At 43.6% G+C, this 21549-nt stretch overlaps 1 protein-coding gene across 1 annotated transcript; it reads right to left on the bottom strand.

The window, feature by feature from the left end:
• Positions 1-312: 312 nt before the first annotated feature.
• On the bottom strand, positions 313-15060 carry rims2b (regulating synaptic membrane exocytosis 2b; the record flags this gene model as incomplete). Its single annotated transcript, XM_068712900.1, has 21 exons — positions 14975-15060; positions 14720-14784; positions 13788-13907; positions 13490-13589; positions 12694-12817; positions 12304-12350; positions 11939-12027; positions 11803-11838; positions 11351-11478; positions 10253-10424; positions 9714-9864; positions 8345-8407; positions 7883-8009; positions 4495-4604; positions 3270-4082; positions 2982-3023; positions 2273-2299; positions 1538-1560; positions 1387-1454; positions 621-773; positions 313-497 (listed from the first exon to the last, which is right to left on the bottom strand). Coding segments are annotated over exons 2-21 (2638 nt in total), but the record flags the coding sequence as incomplete, so codon positions are not given.
• Between the last annotated feature and the right edge of the window lie 6489 nt (positions 15061-21549).

The raw sequence follows: 21549 nt of genomic DNA, 5'->3' as shown, positions 1-21549 counted from the left end.
ACTCTGTACGCTAAACTTTCTCGAACGGCCCCCATTTGGTTTGTTGTCTAAACCTTAACAAGTAGGTTTGTTGTCTGAACTTAAACAACTAGCTTTTTTGTCTGAACTTAAACAAGAAGGTCTGTTGTCTGAACTTAAACAACTAGCTTTGTTGTCTGAACTTAAACAAGTAGCTTTGTTGTCTGAACTTAAACAAGGAGGTCTGTTATCTGACTTAAACAAGTAGCTTTATAGCAGGTACGTTGGACAGTATCCATTCAGTCTCCATGATGAGTGTGGATGGAGACGTTGAATGAAGAGGTCTGGACTGACCTTCAGGGTTTAACTGGGAAGCGCTCTGACTCTTCTTTCCAAGTCCCACCATTCCCATCATCTTTGCTCCGAAGCTCGAGCGTCGCTTCTTGTCGTCATCGTCGTCGTCATTTCTCCCCAACGAACAAATCTCGCCTCCGATGCTGGACGACTTTGTGAGAGGAGCTCCAGAGGCCGGTGCCGCCCTGCAGGAAGGGGGAGGAGCAAACACACCTGCGAAACCTGTGAAGTGTGTGTGTGTGTGTGTGTGTGTGTGGGGGGGGGGGGGGGGGGGGGGGGGGCTGGTGTCACTACTGCTGCTTACTTACTTTGTAGGCTCAGGCTCCACCTCCTCAGCTTCCTCCACTGATTCGCTCTTCTGCAGCATGGCTGTGCCCTCTTCTGCCACCGCTACTTCCTGTGTTACCTCTGACCCCGCCCCCAACTCCACTGATTGGCCCTCTAGAGCCTCTGCCCGACTGCTGTAGTCAATGAGAGGAGAGAACAGCAGCATGCAGACGAAACATGCCGCGAGAAACGGAATGATGGAGAGCAAAAACATTCTGACATAACAGAAACCAGAGCATGATAACAAGCAACATGCTAATAACATGGTATAAAAATAACAAGATGCTAACATGCTAACTAAAAACATGGTATTCAAATAATAAGATGAAACAGAACTAAAACATGGTATTCAAATAACAAGACGCTAACATGTTAACTAAAACATGCTGGAGGATAAGCAATGCATTATGGGATGTATGGGTTTCTTTAGCTGACGGTACAGGCGTGAGTTAAGAGTAATATCTAAACTTAAACAACTAGGTTTGTTGTCTAAACTTAAACAAGTAGCTAAATTGTCTGAACTTAAACAAGTAGGTTTGTTGTCTAGACGTAAACAAGTAGGTTCATTGTCTGAACTTAAACAAGTAGATTTCTTGTCTGAACTTAAACAAGTAGCTTTGTTGTCTGAACTTAGACAAATAGGTTTATTGTCTAGAAACAAGTAATCTTAAATATTATATATACATATAAGTATATATTAAATACAAATATTGAATAAACTTTACTCTGATTGGTTGCTGGTCTCACCTGATCCTCGTGACCGACACATCACTGACATCACTGTCTGATGACTTAAAAGACAGACTGTCCCTCATCTGGAGACACAGAGGACAGGACAACAGGTGAGCGGGTGTATGACATCATCAGTGATGTAATACTGATGTCACTCTGCTCTCACCTTTGATGGATCATTCGTCACAGCTGCAGTGACAGAAGAGGAGAGTTTGTTTATAACATCACACTGATGACATCATAGTTCTGGTTTAGCAGAGTGATGTCACAGTATGATCATCTGACATCATCACTAATAACTTCCTCCACTTTCAGCGACAGAAACCATTCAAACATCAAAACTTTAAGTGACAAATTGTATTTTTTGGGCATGAACCAAGGAGACGACTAAACGTCATCCAAACTAGTCCTTCAGCTTCGTCTTTCAGTGTCTTCAGGTAAGACTGAAGAAGCTAACACTCGTGGCTGCATTTTCAAAATAAAAGCCCCACCATGGTAACAGGAGCATATCAGGGGGGCCTACACATAGCTGCATTTTCAAAATAAAAGCCCCACCATGGTAACAGCAGCTTATCGGGGGGCCTACACATTTTTCAATTTTCAAAATAAAAGACCCTAGATAGTAATTTGATCAAATTTCAAGCTTTTCATATTTTCCCACAGTTGCAGTAAATAGGACAACATTATCAAATAATCTTCAACTTCATCTAACAGTTTAGCTTCCTACGTTTCCAGTAATGAACTCAGCTCTGAGTTTCTTTTAATGCAGTTCAACAACATTTCAGTTTCCAGGTTTTTACCTTGTTCTTCATCAACAGAGTAACGATGACATCACCAGAAAGATCAACATGTAAAACATCTTATTTCTGTTAACAGCATGAGCTGAGACAGGAATCTCTACCTTCTCTGCTCGGTGGTAGCTCCTCCCCTTCACATTACAACAGTGGACGGATGGATGGAACACAAAAGAAAGACAAGAAACGATTCACAAATACTTCAAGTCACACAAACCAGGAAACGAGGGATGAACCCGTGGACGGTTCATGTAGCACCACTGAGCTAGCTCACATAGCACCACTGAGCTAACGTTACGGCTCAGCCGAGGAATGGAGGGCTGCTACTTCACTAGCTTCTTTTAAATGTCAGCTGCTGACTGGTGTTTGGTTGAATGGTTCTTCCTGTTTATTTATTAATGATTATTGTTGTTATCATTCTTTAAATATCCACACTCTTGTTTATAATGTGGTACAATGATGGATGAATAGATGATAGATTGGTGAAGGGATCAATTAACCCAACAAGGATAAACGGATGACTGAGACTAATTACTCCTTTTATTAATCACTAATGTGTCACATAACTAAGGGGGAGGAGCTACCTGTCTGGGGGTGGGTGTGGCTAACAGTTGGTGCCATACCATTGGCTGTTTTGTTCAGCTGGTCCTCCCATGTGACCTCTGCATCACGGTAAAGAGAGAGATGATTGGTCAGATTCTTAACTGTTTAAGTGAACCTTCTGATATCAAACCAGTTAAACCAGTAAGAACTCGGAGCATCTCTACACACACACTGAGACACACCTGATCAGATCAACCTGAGATTCTGATTTACCTTTTCTGGTCCCTCCAGGTGTCGTTGGGCGTCGGTCTGGATCTGACATGGATAGGTGGGATGTGATGACGTCATGATGATGAAACAAAGACAAACACAGGAACCAATGAATGAATGAATGAACCAATGAATGAACCAATGATTAAATGAATGAATAAATGAATAAATGAATAAATGAATGAGAGAGCATGTCTGACACACACAGATCTGTCTGTGAGTCACCAGCTACTGGTTCTAATGGTTCTACACTGACATTGTTTACACACATTAAACCTGTGATGGACTCACCTGGAGTCTGTGGGGGAGGGGCATGTTCAGGTGGTGGCAGTGATTGGACTACAGGAGTTGCAGCAGGTACAGGTAGAGGTCCAGGAGCTGGAGGCGGGGCTTGGGCAGGTGTTGGAGTCGCAGCAGGTACAGGTAGAGGTACAGGAGCTGGAGGCGGTGCTTGGACAGGGGCAAAAGCAGGGGGCGGGGCTTGGACAAGTGTTAGAATAGAAGCAGATACAGGTAGAGGTCCAGGATCTGGAGGCGGGGCTTGGACAGTTGGAGTCGAAGCATGTACTGGTAGAGGTACAGGAGCTGGAGGCAGGGCTTGGACAGGTGTTGGAGTCGAAGCAGGTACTGGTAGAGGTACAGGAGCTGGAGGCAGGGCTTGGACAGGTGTTGGAGTCGAAGCAGGTACTGGTAGAGGTACAGGAGCTGGAGGCAGGGCTTGGACAGGTGTTGGAGTCGAAGCAGGTAGTGATAGAGGTACAGGAGCTGGAGGCGGGGCTTGGACAGGTGTTGGAGTCGAAGCAGGTAGTGATAGAGGCACAGGAGCTGGAGGCGGGGCATGGACAGGTGTTGGAGTCGAAGCAGGTAAGGGTAGAGGTCCAGGAGCTGGGGGCGGGGCCTGGACTTGTAGCGGAGCTGGAGGTGGAGCTGGAGGCAGTGTTGGCGCTAGTACCGGTGTGTGTGGGGGGGCGGTTCCTGGAGGATGTGGGGCTTGTATTCGTATCAGAGGAGGCGGTGGATGATTGGCAGGGGGTGGGGCTTGTTTATGGACAGGGGGAGGGGCAACAGTTCCAATTGGTGATCCTGTGGTGGGTGTGGTCAAAACTGATGGACAGCAAAAGAAAAAAGATGATCAGACAGACGAATGAAAACAAACCATGAGATAGTAGTACCTGAACCTGGAAGTTAAAGAACCACCTTTACCTGAGAAAACCAATAAAACAGGGAGGGGGGGGGGGGGAATCCACCACATTCAGGAGGAGGTTCTTGGAGGATTGCTCAGAGAGAGCTGGAGGACTTTGCAAGGGTAAAAGACCTATGTGCTTTTCTTAGCCTGCTAAGCACTGGGACCAGGACAAAGACCAGGACCAGGAAGAGTACAAGGTTGCAGCCAACCACCTTGTCCAATCAGGGCCTTAAACAACGAGGACAGGAAGTACCCAGGTATCTGCTGGCTGCACCAGGAATCACAAGAATTGGCCGTTGCCATTTCCTAAAAGGTATCTAACTAACGTACTTCTGTCTGAAGCTCCTTTGGGCGGGACGAAAGGCAGCTGGCGTCCTCGACGGCCAAAGACCGGAGATCCTGTTGGACTCGCTTGGGTCGATCCGCCTTGAGGGTTTGACCTGTTGGAAGAAAAACCAGCAGGACTCAAATTACCAACCTGACAGGAGGGAAGCAAGGCAGCAGCTGCAATGTCAGGGGTCAAAGTGGTCGTAGTCATAGTAACAGACGATGGAGGAAGATGTTCATGGAGACTCTTGCTTCAGCTATGCTACGCTAGTCCTTTCTGAAGACCTGCTAACGTCCTCTACACCTGTCCACTGTCTGTTTACCTGAGAGGTTCCTCGTCGTAGGCGTCGGGTTCGTAGGGGAAGTCGGGAATGAAGCCCTGACTGAAGAGCAGAAACATGTCAGAACTCCAACCCACCTGCACCTTCAGGGTGGGTCCTACACGCCCCCTTTAACTCTGACCCCCTGACAGAATAAAAGTTCTCACCTGTAGTCCTCACAGCTCCCGTTAATCATGTGTTTTGGCCAGAGAGTTTGGTTTGGACCGTTTAAATATCTTACACACAGAAAAACACACACATGTACATGAGAATGCGATGACAACTACTAATACTACAAGTACCACTACTGTGAGTATTTCTACTACAGTTGCAGTACCTGTCGTCGAAATCCAGTGAGGTGGCAACGGACGCTCTTCTCAGAGCCCTCCTGAATATACAGAGACAACCAGTGAGACCAGTACTACAAACTGTACTACAACCATTACGAGGACGATAACCTGTTCTATATCTGGTAAAACCAGTAGTATAACCAGTGCTACAACCAGTACGAGGACGATAACCTGTTCTATATCTGGTAAAACCAGTAGTATAACCAGTGCTACAACCAGTACGAGGACGATGACCTGTTCTATATCTGGTAAAACCAGTATTATGACCAATGCTACAACCAGTACCAGAACGATAACCTGTTCTGTATCTAGTAAAACCAGTAGGATGACCAGTGCTACAACCAGTTATAAAACTAAATCCAGTACTTCAATCACCAATTAAACCAGCAATAAAACCAGTAGTAAAAAAGTGCTAAAACCAATATTCTACTACTAAAAACAGAAGTACAACCAGTAGCACAAGTAGAATATAACCAGTACTAAAACCAGTTGTATGACCATTACCACTACAAATAAAAAAAACATGACTACAACCAGTATTTAAACCAGTACTAAAACCAGTATTTAAACCAGTACTACAACCAGTACTATAACTAAGGGTGCAACGGAGCACAAACCTCACGGTTCGGTTCGGATCACGGTTCTTGAGTCACGGTTTGGATCATTTTTCGGATCAGCAAAGAAAAGGGGAGGAGACAAATATAACTTAGCTTTTCATTTATTAATTAAAGAACTTCAAGAACACTTAAAGCAAAGAACTTTGGGCTATAGTCTTACATAAAAACTAAAATATTGAAGATGTCCAATTTGAAACAAAATAATCTTAATGTAATAAATAAAACTAAAACATTCAAGAATACTCAATTCTGTTAAGTTTAAGTGCAACATGAGGTGTGTTGATACCCTCGTTCTTTGATCAATATTGAAAGAAAGAAGCAGCCAGTGAGCTAGCTTCCACTGCTTCAACTGAACTGAACTGCTAGGCAACAACTTGGGTCTATGTTTACTTCCTGTCAGGTGATGTCATTCAAATACACAATAATGTTTACCATTCCTGTGAAATGGTCTACAACCTAACCCTAACCCTCTGGGGAGAGGGTAGACCTTTCTGTGGTGACTGGGATATTACTATTGGTCCTGTCTAGCTTCCATTCTGCTGCTTCTGTCAGCACCTGCACCAGGTGTGTGTCTGTGTGACTCTCACAGAAGGGGCGTGTCTACAGCTCCTCCATGATGATGTGAGCAGTCACACTGGTTTCCTTTTCATAGAGGAACGATCTTCATACTGAAGTGGGTGTGTGAGGGGATTTCGTAGCGTGGCTCAAGCACTTTAACCAGATTTTTAAATCCTTTTGTTTTCCACAACAGAGTGAGTGTCCCCGTCGCTGACAGACCGGGATGGTGGCGCTTCATATGTGTGGACATGCCTGATGTTTTGCTGTTGTCGTAATTTTTTCTCTTTAAACAACGCCTACATACCGCAACGGTTCTGTCCACCACCCTCATCCCATCATTATAAGTTACAGAGAAGACAAAATGCTCCCAAACTTGCGACTTCAATGACGCCGGGACTTCTGTAGTTCCTCCTCAACCATGACTTTCACCGTTAAATGCTTTTAACCTGCTCCGTTCATGTGAACACACTACTGCTTTATATCTGTTCACTGACACTCTACACTGATATTCAGGGACTTGTTACTTGAAAAGGAACAGCAGGAGTAAAACTTTAATACACACTGTGATGATTAAACTGTAAAAAAATGTATTCAATTGATCCGAACCGATCACGGATCGATCCGTGATCCGTTACACCACTAACTATAACCAGTACTACAACCGGTATTCAAACCAGTACTACAACCAGTACTAAAACCAGTTGTATGACCATTACACAACAAATACAAAAAACATTACTACAACCAGTATTTAAACCAGTTCTAAAACCAGTATTTAAACCTGTAATACAACCGGTATTCAAACCAATACTATAACCAGTACTGCAACCGGTATTCAAAGCAGTACTATAACCGATATTCAAACCAGTACTGCAACCGGTATTCAAACTAGTCCTACAACTGGTATTCAAACCAGAACTATAACCGGTATACAAACCAGTACAATAACCAGTGGTCAAAGCAGTACTACAATCAGTGTTCAAACCAGTACTACAACCGGTATTCAAAGCAGTACTATAACCGGTATTCAAACCAGTACTATAACCAGTGTTCAAACCAGTACAATAACCAGTGGTCAAAGCAGTACTACAACCGGTGTTCAAACCAGTACTACAACCGGTATTCAAAGCAGTACTATAACCGGTATTCAAACCAGTACTATAACCAGTGTTCAAACCAGTACTACTGTCTGCTGATTGGCTGGTTTGAAGACTGTCTGCTGATTGGTCAGTGTCCAGGTGACCCAGGTGTTTCTCATAGTTACCTTTCCAGGCTGCTGTACTGGCCGGCATCAGAGTACGCTCGGCTCAGTTTGGAGCCTCGCAGCAACCGCACAGCATCCTCACGGTACAACGGGTACAGAGGGTTACCACTGGCAACCAGAGGTCAGGGGGTCAGAGGTTAGGGGTGGAGGTGTTGGGGGTCAGAGGTCAGGGGGTAATGAAGGTCAGAGGATGAGGAGAAAGTGACAGTGAGTTGAGTGAAATGAAGGTGAGGCCTTTCAGGAGGCTCAGTCTCTCATTGGTTGACACACACAGCTGGTTACCTGAGAGGAGGCGGTTGGGTCGGCGACCGTGACCTCATCCTGACCATATCAGATCGTGGGAAGTGATTGGACGACATCTCCTGCTCCGGCATTGAGAGGGCGGAGTCCCGTCCATTCAGTCTGTAGTCTGGAGATAAACAGTGGGAGTTGAACCATGGACACTGAACCATGGACCCTGAACCATGGACTCTGAACCATGGACACTGAACCATGGACACTGAACCATGGACACTGAACCATGGACCCTGAACCATGGACCATGGACACAGTACCATGGACCCTGAACCATGGACACTGAACCATGAACCATGAACCATGGACACTGAACCATGGACCATGGACCCTGGACCCTGACAGACAGTCTGGCTCTGAGGGTATGGTCACACAGACGTTTGAATTTCACTTTGACATCTTCTGGGCTTTAATTCTGAGTTGCAGTGCATGATGGGACATGAAGTTCACCTGATATCACCCCGATGCCATCTTCACAGTCTGAAAACTCGCTGTCACTGATCCTCTGAGACCCTAAAGAAAGAGAGACAGGATGTTTAGGCCTGGAAGCAGCTCCTCAGGGTCCAGGGTCCTGAAACTCCTCAAGGACTCCTGAAACCCCCCTTAACCACCTTTTAGAACACTACTAGGAACCTACAGAACCCCTCCAAGGATTTATGGACCACTGAGAACTTCTTAAAGAACATTGAAATCCCACCTGGGAAAACCTTAAAGACAACAACCCATCAGAACCCTGTGACAACGTGAGGCACTTTCCAACAACCCACAAGGATCTCTAGAAGGACCTGTGAGACTCTATAAAGCACAGTCTCAAGGACATTCAGAACTTCCTCATTTACAACTGGAACATTCTCAAGGACCTGACTGGTTACACAGTCCTCTTGAACACTCCTGGGACAATCTTGAAGACAACTGAAAACCCCTTGAGGAAACCAAGAGAGATCATGAGGATTCTTGAGGACTCACTTAGACAAGGACAAGAACCAATCCTGGAACCCCTGTCAGAACCTGAACTCCTATCAACCTCTCAAAAAGTACTGAGGTGGTCTTGAACCCTTTGGTATACTTGCATCTTTTTGAAGATTTGTATCTTTTGTTTTTATATCGACCTATTAAAATCCACAATTGCTCGAACAGCCGCCAGAATCCCCACAAAGATTTCTAGAACCTGTCAAACTCTATCAAGGACCCCTGAGAACCTCTCCAGGAAATCCAGAACCACTTCATATAAGAGAACTGGCTAAGTCTCTCAAAGCCTCCTGGTCAGATGTTTCTTCCAGTTTTGAAGATTGAAACCATCAGAACTCCCAAACAAACTAAGAAACAGCAGAATCAATCAGTCCAGTTTATCTTCAGACATCAAAGTCAGCTGACCCCTGTGAGGGACAGGGGGAGTGGCCTGATCTCAGATTTGAGAGTACATGAAGTAAAAACATCTGTTTAATAAATCTACTGATGTTTTACATTCCGAATGATTCACAGTTCAGTAGCAACACACACACACACACACACACACACACACACACACACACACACACACACACACACACACACACACACACACACACACACACACACACACACACACACACACACACACACACACACTGTTAACTGTTATTACCTGAGTTATAGTAAAGACCTTTGTCTGCAAAGCATCATGGGAGAAAAGTAAAACAAAATCAACAACAGAAGAATAAAAAAAAAACATGATGAACTGAAGACAAACAAATAGACAAAAAGACAAACCACAGGAATGTGTGTGGGTGTGTTAGTGTGTGTGTGTGTGTGTGTGTGTGTGTGTGTGTGTGTGTCTCACTCTGCAGCCTCCTGCTGGACGGACTGTCTTCAGGCTGCAGTCCTCTCCTCTGCAGGTAGGGGGAGGTGCTGGGCAGCTCAGAGGAAACATCATGAAGTTTGTACCAATGAGGCTGATCGTCCAACAAAGCAGAGTCCAGCTCTATCAGGACCTGGACCCAGAGACACAGAGACTCAGAGACAAGAGACAGAGAGACACAGAGTCGAGAGACAAGAGACACAAACACAGAGACAGAGACAAGAGATACAGAGAGATATAGAGACACAGAGACAAAAAGACACATAGAGAGAGACAGAGACACAAAGACACATACACAGAGACAGAGACACAGAGGAGAAAACAGACATGAGGACGGATACTTTGAGTCCCTAATCAGACTGATACTGAGCTCTTAGCAGATCTATGTCTTTATGAAGGAGGAAGAGAAGAAGAATTCCTCCATCATAAATAACAGACAGCTGAGATGATCAAACTTAGGACACTATTTAAGAAGACACAGGTGGAACATGTCAGGTTCTATGTTCCCTGTGTCTTCTGACCTCTCCCAGGAACTGGCTCTCCTCCTCCCGAACTCGGGCCTGATCCCAGACCGTCAGCTCCAACATCCGGTCTCTGAACTCCTGTCGGGGGACTGGAGAGTACATGAAGGTCTGGTTCCACCGAGGTTCCACTGATTTCTTCACCGTCTTTGTTCTGCGTTTACTCTTATCACTGTAAAGAAAGGAGACAGTCCCTCTACTGGTTACACAGAACCAAGCAGGAGGTTCTGCAGGTTCTACCACAGAACCAAAAGGATCAGCAGATGAACCAGAGAACTCTGGGCCTCATCACCAATATCTGCCTAAGTTAGTCCCTGAATCGGTTCTGGAGACGGAAAACCGTCCTGAATAAAGTCAGTGATGTTCTGTAACCAGCAGATCGACCATCAGTGATAACTGATCATAAATATGTTGGAATAATGTAACAAACATAAAGTTCTACACATTCACTTCCAGAAGCAACACTGACCCTCCTCCATGTTCTAAAGATCACCTAGACCAGGGGTCTTCAACGTTTTTCAGGCCAAGGACCCCCAAACTGATAGAGAGATGGCGCAGGGACCCCTGACTATATATATATTGCATAAAATTGTGTTTTATATTAAACTGGGCCTAGTACCATGTATAAACATACCTCTTTATTGTGCATTCAATACTAAGCTATTCAAATAATATACAGGTTCATATATTCATGTTTTTATTTTAAACATATGCAAGCAGTGAGTAGGGTGGCCGTGCCACCTCGATTTATAAACATACCTTGTCAGCTGATACCAATGCTAATATCAACATTGTCAGTCAATTGCATGATAATCATGCATACAAGCTATTCAAATTGACGTTTTCATTTTAAACATAAATGTGAAAACGAAAATGAGTGATGGCCTATTAGTACCACTGCCATGCATAAACATACCTGTTATCTTGCATACAATGCTGAACTACTAAAATAATGGGCAGATTCATGTTTGAAAAAAAAATTGTCTAATCAACCAAAGATTTCACGGACCCCCTGCAGTACCTCCGCGGACCCCCTAGGGGTCGCGGACCCCCTGTTGAAGACCTCTGACCTAGACCACAGACGGGTTCTAGTTCTACCTTCTGTCTGGCAGGAAGTAGATCTTAACGTAGGGGTTCCTGGGTCGGCCGTCATCTCGGACAGGAAGTGCTTTGGCTCCGAGGACCGTGACAATCAGATGACCCACTTTATCGTACCACAGCTTCACCTGGAACACACAGGGTTCATATCATCTGTACTGGTAACGGATTAGTGGCTACTGGTTACTGATTAGTGGCTACTGGTAACGGATTAGTGGCAACTGGTTTCTGATTAGTGGCTACTGGTTACTGATTAGTGGCTACTGGTTACTGATTAGTGGCTACTGGTTACTGCTTAGTGGCAACTGGTTTCTGATTAGTGGCTACTTGTTACTGATTAGTGGCAACTGGTTTCTGATTAGCGGCTACTGGTTATTAGCCAGAGGCTACCATGGTAACTGCTTCCTGTTCAACACTATAACTATAAAACTCCTCTCTAAAGCTACAGTTACCTGAATTCGGGGAACAAGAGGACGTCTGATACCACTCTGAAACACACACACATCAAAATAAAACATCTGTTAACTGAGAGCTGATTGGATGTGGACTGTGCCGTGTGGTGGTGCAGTGTATGCTGGGTAAACTTACAGACACCCTCCCAGAGAGAACGCTGGGGCTCATGGGAGACGTGACGGAGATGGACGGACCAACTTTCTGAGAGTCGAAGGAACTGGAACCTGAACACAGAACATCGAGAAGACGCCATGAAGTCGCTGTATTCTTACAGACTTTAACATTTTGTGTTTTGTGCTCTATTACTATTATTCAAACTGTTGGTGTGACTCTTTTAGCCTTTTTCAGTCTCTTTTGTGGTGCTTTTGAGTCTCTGTGATCGTTTTGTGGTGGTTTTGTGTCTCTTTGTTGTGGTTTTGTGTCTCTTTGTGGTGTTTTTTACATCTCTTTGTTGTGGTTTTATGTCTCTTTATGGTGGTTATGTTGAATAATAAACTTACTGGAGTCCAGCTGGACATGGGAACTTTCCGCTGCTCTTAAAACATCTCTGAGAAAAAAAATCACAAACAGTAATCTGTTAAAAACGGAACAGAATTTCAGGTTTTCTGTGGATTAAAAGCTATGTGAGAAAATAATCATATAGTTTGTGATGTGTTGTGCTGCATCTTTATGTCTAAATGGAAAGTTATTTAAGTATATCAGGTAAACACACGTGACATAATATAACATGTAAAATTATCATGGCCAAGTAAAACACTGTAATTATACATAATGTTCTCTGTGATCCACATCAAGCTTACTGAGCGTGTTGAAGAGTCTCCTTTAGGTATTTCACTAAAGAACATTGTTCACTGAAGGAACATTGTTCGACTCATGGACCTGTGACCTACCCGATAGGTCGGGACACCACCAGCTCCACCTGTGGATCTGGTTTGGAGTCCAGGATAATATTGTAAACTTCATTAAATGTGGCTCCCTGGAGAAGCCGACCATTCCACTCCAGAACCTGATCACCTGAGAGAAGACGTTTCAGTTGTTATGGCGACAAAACAACCAGAACAGTACAGTACAAGAGTTAGCTTAGCATAAAGACTGCTAGCACAAGGAAACAGACATGTTTTACAAAGAAAAAACAAACAATAATATGAGACAAACACAAAGTAACAGTTTAAACTGACAAATGAAGGGAGAATAATATAACGATAATTATATTAGATTCATAACATAAAGATGAATAAACATGAATATGAGAGGATATCTAGTGGTTTAGTGTTATAGTGGCTCTATAAATGTAATGTTGCTGTTAGATTGCTGCTCAATGAGAGGATATCTAGTGGTTTAGTGTTATAGTGTCTCTCTCTCTCTCTCTCTCTCTCTCTCTCTCTCTCTCTCTCTCTCTCTCTCTCTCTCTATATATATATATATATATATATATATATATATATATATATATAGTGAAACAATCCTACAGACTAATTCTACAAACAGTATAATACTAATAATATTAGTGTAACATGATCTTTATCAAACTGGATTAAGATATGAAAGTAATTATTAAAGCCCATTCATTTTTCATTTGCTCCCAGGTCTGTTTCACAGCACGGGGGTTACAGCTGAAAGAGTTATTCTAAAATATTCTCAGGTGTGTGTGTGTGTGTGTGTGTGTGTGTGTGTGTGTGTGTTTACCTGGCCTCAGGTGTCCCACAGTGTCAGCCAAACTTCCTTTCTTCACCTTCGTGATGAACGCACAGAGACGACCAGACTCCATCACCTTCCCCCCGACCACCTGACAACACACTGACCATCAGCAAGGCACTAAACTGAAGAAGAAGAAGAAGGAGAAGGAGAAGAAGGAGAAGAAGAAAAAGGAGAAGAAGAAGGAGAAGAAGAAGAAAAAGAAAAAGAAGAAGAAGGAGAAGGGGAAGAAGAAGAAGATGAAGAAGGAGAAGAAGAAGAAGAAGAAGAAGAAGAAGAAGAACTTCACTTTGAGTCCAAGCAAGGATCCCATATCCGCGGCAACTGTCCCATCCTTCATCCTCTTATTCAGCAGAATTCGACCAATCAGACACTCTCCATCTTTGGACTGTTGCCATGTGACCGGCTGCTGATGAACAATAAACACAAGTGGTAGTTTAACAGTTCAGTCCAATCATCGTTTATACGAGTGGACACCAAGAGGACAGTTGTTCCCCTGGTGAACACAATGACAACGTTTCTGTTTTCTGGGCATCGACCCAACAATAAAGAATAATCATTAAACATTAAATATTAAACATTAAACATTACATATTAAACATTGAACATTACATATTCAAAATTAAACATTACATATTAAATATTAAACATTAAACATTAGACATTAAACATTAGACATTAAATATTAAACATTAAATATTAAACATTACATATTCAAAATTAAACATTACATATTACATATTAAACATTAGACATTAAACATTAGACATTAAATATTAAACATTAAATATTAAACATTAGACATTAAACATTAAATATTAAACATTAAATATTAAACATTAGACATTAAACATTAAATATTAAACATTAGACATTAGACATTAAACCTTAAACCTTAAACATTAGACATTAGACATTAAACATTAAATATTAAACCTCCAAGGATCAAATATTCATAATAGAAAGAGTCATAATGCCGTCTGAGGCGTCCTGACAACAGTTTTACAGATGTCTCTTTGTCCAATCAGTGGGACAAGTGGAGGACAGACATGATGGGGGACAGACAGGATGGGGGACAGACATGATGGGGGACAAACAGGATGGAGGACATACAGGATGGGGGACAGACAGGATGGGGGACAGACAGGATGGAGGACAGACATGATGGGGGACAGACAGGATGGGGGTGGGGCTTGATCAATGGGCGGGGCTTAGTCCTACCATGGACAGTGGCGCAGGCTCGCCGTGCCAGGAACCACGATCCCACCGTCGGCTGTCCATGTCTCCTAGAAGGAGAGAGAAGAGGTCAGAGGGTTCTAGTGGAAGAACAATAAAAGATTAACTAAATGGATCTCAGAGACACTCTGCTGGTCCAGACATGACAGTTTAGACCAGAGGGACAGTTGTGGTTTTGTTTCCAACACTATGTCAAGGACCCACAATGCAACACTCACACACAATCCATCAATCATTTACCTTAAGGTCGTGGACTTTGGTTCTGGTTTAGCACAGTGAGGAAGTCCATTACAGCAGAGTCAGAACACCCAAACATGGACATCAACATCTCACACACACACACACACACACACACACACACACACACACACAACCTTTCCTGAACCTTCTGCTGGGTTCTGAGTCTTCGGAAGGGTTCTGAACCTTTAGGAGGGTTCTGAACTTTCAGCTGGGTTCTGAACCTTTAGGAGGGTTTGAACCTTTAGCTGGGTTCTGAATCTTCTTTAGGAGGGCTCTGAACCTTTAGCTGGGTTCTGAACCTTCAGAAGGGTTCTGAGTCTTTAAGAGGGTTCTGAACCTTCAGCTGGGTTCTGAACCTTTAGGAGGGTTCTGAACCTTTAGCTGGGTTCTGAATCTTTAGGGGGGTTCTGAACCTTTAGCTGGGTTCTGAACCTTTAGGAGGGTTCTGAACCTTAAGCTGGGTTCTGAACCGTTAGGAGGGTTCTGAAACTTTAGCTGGGTTCTGAGTCTTTAGGAGGGTTCTGAACCTTCACCTGGGTTCTGAACCTTCAGAAGGGTTCTGAGTCTGTAGGAGGGTTCTGGGTCTTCAGCTGGGTTCTGATCCTTCAGCTGGGTTCTGGGTCTTCAGCTGGGTTCTGAGTCTTTAGGAGGGTTCTGAACCTTCATGAGGATTCTGAGTCTTCAGCTGGGTTCTGAATCTTCAGCTGGGTTCTGGGTCTTCAGCTGGGTTCTGATCCTTCAGTTGGGTTCTGAGTCTTTAGAAGGGTTCTGAACCTCAGTGAGTCCAAAGTGAGTTTATACAGAAGTTAGCGCACCACAATAGCTGCTATGGCAACGGTACACATAAAATGGCGCTGCTCTGATCATGTGACCTACTCTGATTCTGTTTCTATGGAAACAACATGTCGTCTGTAATCCGTCTTTACACACAAGCAGCTTTAGACACACACACACACACACACACACATACATACACTCACTCACACACATACACACACACACACACACACTCACTCACTCACTCACACAGACACACACACACACACACACACACACACACACACACACACACACACACACACACACACACAAACATACACACACACTCTCACACACACACACACACTGCAGCCTACTTACAGGTCTGTCTGAGCGCCATTAAGATGAAGAAGAGGAGGATGAAGAGGTGAACGTACAGCTCCTCCTCACAGTATTGTGGGTGTTTTTTGTCCTGAGTTCTGTCTGCAGGCTGTAGAGCAGTTCAACGTTTCTGTAATGAGGTTTACTGATGCTAAACTTTGATCCCATCCTGCTGTCTGTCACTTATTGTTAGCATAATGCTCAGCTAGCTTCCTACTCACTGCACACTTATTAAACTGCTGTTAGCCTGTTATTAACTCGTTATTAACTTGTTATTAGCCTGTTGTTAACCTGTTATTAACCTGCTGTTAGCCTGCTACTAGCCTGCCTGTTATTAGCCTGTTGTTATCCTGTTATTGGCCTGTTATTAACTTGTTATTAGCCTGTTATTAGCCTGTTGTTAACCTGTTATTAGCCTGCTGTTAGCCTGTTACTAGCCTGCTGTTTGCCTGTTAGTAACCTGTTGTTAGCCTGCCATAAGCTTGTTGTTAGCTTGAACTATGACTTGGTGTGTAGTTTGGAAGTCTAAAAGTGATCTGGTTGGTCAAACAGTAAACTAGATGCTGATGGACGTTGGCTAGTTGTTGTCAACATTACAGTGCTGATACCGCCCCTCTCCTCCTGCATAACTACCAGATCTGAGCCACAGAAATCCAGCAGATCACCATGAAATCCAGCAGATCACCATGAAATCTCCAGACCTCCTGATCAACGGAGGATCCTGTAATTGCTGTGATGTTTTTCGTCAGGTGTGCAGACCCGTTGTTGTCTGGTTGGTCAACAGGTGAGTTCCTCTAGCAGTCTCTGTTTTCACAGTGACTCCTGAGCTAAACTTGTTAATCCACACTCTCTTCTTTTAATCCAATTGAGCAGCAGTAGAGGCGGTGATTCGGCGGTGGTGTTCTAGTCTGGATCACATTATCAGACGGGATCTCCAGAATCCTCCACGGTTCTTTGGACCTGGGCCGATCCGGTTTGATGGTGAGATGAATATTCTCCTGGTTCTTGTTACTCTCCGGATGTCTTAAGGGCAGCAGCAGAAACTTTGAGCTGCTCCGTCACCTCCCAACCTGAGAGGAGGCGCAAAGAACCCTCTGAGCCAATCAGAACAGCTTATCTCTGACCAGGTGACCTCTGGCCCAATGACAGGAAGGCAGCAGATTAACTTGTTAACATGACGCCGAATGTCCTGATAGACGACCTGCAGCACCTGCAACATATTGAGCAACTGTAACTGCAACATGTCCAGCAACTGTAACTGCAACATGTTGAGCAACTGTAACTGCAACATGTCCAAAAACTGTAACTGCAACTTGTCCAGCAACTGTAATGTCATCATGTCCAGCAACTGTAACTGCAACATGTTCAGCAACTGTAACTGTAAAATGTTTAGCAACTGTAACTGCAACATGTCCAGCAACTGTAACTGCAACATATTTAGCAACTGTAACAAGTTCAGCAACTGCAACATGTCCAGCAACTATAATTGCAACATGTTCAGCAACTGTAACAAGTTCAGCAACTGCAACATGTTCAGCAACTGTAACTAACAGCAACATGTTGGGCAACTGTAGAAGACGTGCAGGGAAACCCAGAGCTCAGCTGTAAGAGGATTATCATGCTGAGCTAATTATTGCCAGAGAGAGAACACAAAGTCACTGTGGTGTTGGGAGAATCTGAGGAACGTGAGGAACCTGAGGAATCTGAGGAATCTGAGGAACCTGAGGAACGTTTGTCCTATTTGTGTCATGTAATATAATATAACAACACAGTAAGATGAAAGCTCTCTACTCTGCATGTAGCCACCTAGCATCTTTTAGCTAACACTTAGCATGTAGCAGCCGAGCCTCATTTAGCTAGCACTTAACATGTAACTCACTGTCAGCCTCTTCACAGCTGGTGTAGTCAGGCGTGGTCTCCAGCTCCTCCTCTGAGCTGCTGAAGCTCCGTCCAGTCTGTGCTGCACTCTCATTGTTTTTGTACCTCTTGAGGGCGGAGCTTGGGTCCAGGTGTTGCCGAGGTAAAGGGCTGCGGCGGTGAGATGTGGGGCTGACATAATTAGCTGCCCGGTCCACAGAGAACGACCTCTGACTTCTAGAACCGACCAATCCCTGAAGCCGATTCTGACGGAGAGCTAAGTGGAAAAGCACAACTCAGACAGGTGTGTTTCTACCTGTATGTGTCAGGGTCAGGTGTGTTTCTACCTGTATGTGTCAGGGTCGGGTGTGTTTCTACCCGTGTGTCTCAGGTTCAGGTGTGTTTCTACCCGTGTGTCTCAGGTTCAGGTGTATTTCTACACGTATGTTTCAGCGTCAGGTGTGTTTCTACCCGTGTGTCTCAGGGTCAGGTGTGTTTCTACCTGTGTGTCTCAGGTTCAGGTGTGTTTCTACCCGTGTGTCTCAGGGTCAGGTGTGTTTCTACCCGTGTGGCTCAGGTTCAGGTGTATTTCTACACGTATGTTTCAGCGTCAGGTGTGTTTCTACCCGTGTGTCTCAGGTTTAGGTGTATTTCTACACGTATGTTTCAGCGTCAGGTGTGTTTCTACCCGTGTGTCTCAGGGTCAGGTGTGTTTCTACCCGTGTGGCTCAGGGTCAGGTGTGTTTCTACCCGTGTGTCTCAGGGTCAGGTGTGTTTCTACCCGTGTGTCTCAGGTTCAGGTGGTCGGGCTCGGCAGTTTCCAAGGAGACATCGCAGTGGCGCTGTTGGCGGCGGACCCTGCCGACCTGAGTCAACATCATCATGGCCTCCTCGCTCGGCTGCGGCTTCACTGGGTAACGAGCCAGGTTCGGGTCGCTACGGTAACAAGACTGAAACTCCTCCTCCTTCCGCTGCTCACGCTCAACCTGGACCTGCTCTAGAGGGGGGTCCTGGACCACAAAAGGACAAAATAAAAACCGATACATTAAATGAATAAAATACCCGCTGTATCAAACTCACCTGTGAATGCCAGCAGCCTCGTCCGTCTCTGATTGGTTGCTTCCAGACACGCAGCTCCTCGTGTGGCGATCCACACGGCTGTGATCAGAGGCATCCTGCCCACCTGAACATTATAATACGACCCCGAGGGGCTGGACCTGTCAATCACACAGAATGGACCTTTTACTCTGTTGGTACTTTTATAAAAACTTAGTTGTGGTTCTTTACTCTGTTGGTAGTCCACCCCAACAGACAGCAGCTTTTATAAAACCTTAGTTCTGGTTCTTTACTCTGTTGGTAGTCCATCCCAACAGACAGCAGCTTTTATAAAACCTTAGTTCTGGTTCTTTACTCTGTTGGTAGTCTATCCCAACAGACAGCAGCTTTCAGGCATTTTCTGTTGTTTGCTAGCAAATGAAAGTAACAAGTAGGCATCTTCACACAATACAGACTGGGTGACCGTAGCTCAGTGGAGAGCAGGGCCACCTTTCAATCAGAGCATCGGTGGTTCGATTCCCCGGCTCCTGCGCCGCTAGTCCCATGTAAATGTGTCCTTGAACCCTAATCCTAACCCTTGAGCAAGACACTTAACCCCAACTTGCTCCCGTAGCTGTACCTACGGTGTATAGATAGATACTGAATTGTAAGTCGCTTTGGATAAAAGCATCTGCTAAATGACTGTAATGTACAGAGTCGGTAGAGAGATTTTTCCCTTGTGTGGGCGGGACTTAATTGTGCTGTCTCTGTCAGCAGGGATGTGAATCACATCGCCCATGTGAACCCTCATGCACGAGGTTACAAACAGAAAGGGGACTCTGTTGTTTCCACCAGGCACGGACATTTTGAAGGTTTACTTCAGGTTCTGATCAGAACATCTATTGAGGAACATAATGAACCTAACGTCCTGTTCTGTGTCACACATTCTCTACTGAATGCTTTTGCTGGGACGTTACACTGTTCTACATTGGTAGATTTCTTGCATATTTTTAACTTGATCTATTTAAATTTGGCAACCTAAAGTCCAGTCAGGGATTCATTATTATTCCTGAGACGCTTTGGAAAACAACAAACCTTCATGTTGGGAAGTAAACCTAAACTGTAAAATGAATAAATAGAGAGTTTTCTGGATAAATCTGTGTAGTTTGTTTGTTTATAGTTTAGTCAACACAGATTTATTTTAAAAGGTTTACCACGCAAACACAATATGAGCAAAACCATTTTTTAAAAACTAAATTTTCTTTGACATCAAATCAGTTAACTGATGAATGATACTCGACCAAAATGATCAAACAAATGTGAACTGAACAAATTAATGAAATAACAAATAAGCAGATAATACATTTGTATAAAACAGAACACAAAGATACAAAATTATAATATTTACAGAACAAAAAGAAGAAATAAATCATATAATAATACAAAAATAACAGTTTCTTACAGTTTGTCTGTCGGTTGTTTGAAGCTTCACACACTCAGACACACACACTGAAACACACACACTCAGCAGGTTTATAATCTGGATCATAACCGATGCCCCGCCCCTGATCCCCAAACATCAGCAGGGCGTCACACTCTCATGAGGAGAGAAACAGGACAAGGCTGAAAAGCTAAATAATTATGAGATCTTTTTGTTTATCAAGAAATAAAATCATACAAACTACAAAATTACAATATCTCAAATTGCATTGACATCTACAGAACCTATGGACGTTTTGCGAAGTGTAAGTGCCGGTCTGATGTAACCCTGCTTGTGCTTGTGTTGTGTGGAGCTAAACATTGGACTGCAGCCAAAAATTGACACAAACAGCAACAAATCATTCATGAGCATAGATACTGAATTGTAAGTCGCTTTGGATAAAAGCGTCTGCTAAATGACTGTAATGTAGTGAGCTGACAGATGACTGAGATACTGTTGATCAATATGAGACTACATAGTGGTTTAGATTCAGGATCAATATGAGACTACATAGTGGTTTAGATTCAGGACCAATATGAGGCTACATAGTGGTTTAGATTCAGGATCAATATGAGGCTACATAGTGGTTTAGATAGTAACATTACTAGTTGGTAGTGGTAGTAACATTACCAGTTGGTAGTATCATTACTAGTTGGTGGTAACATTATTAGTTGGTATTAACATTACTAGTTGGTATTAACATTACTAGTTGGTAGTAACATTACTAGTTGGTGGTAACATTACCAGTTGGTGGTAACATTACTAGTTGGTCGTAACATTACTAGTTGGTAGTAACATTACTAGTTGGTATTAAAATTACTTGTTGGTATTAACGTTACTAGTTGGTAGTAACATTACTAGTTGGTATTAAAATTACTTGTTGGTATTAACGTTACTAGTTGGTAGTAACATTACTAGTTGGTATTAACATTACTAGTTGGTCGTAACATTACTAGTTGGTAGTAACATTACTAGTTGGTATTAAAATTACTAGTTGGTATTAAAATTACTAGCTGGTATTAACATTACTAGTTGGTGGTAATATTACTAGTTGTTATTAACA

This window comes from Cebidichthys violaceus, unplaced genomic scaffold (assembly GCF_023349555.1).
Source record: "Cebidichthys violaceus isolate CVI_PGR_0920_01 unplaced genomic scaffold, fCebVio1.0.p SCAF_180, whole genome shotgun sequence".
NCBI lineage: Eukaryota > Metazoa > Chordata > Actinopteri > Perciformes > Stichaeidae > Cebidichthys > Cebidichthys violaceus.
This window is presented reverse-complemented; position numbering and strand designations above follow the sequence as displayed.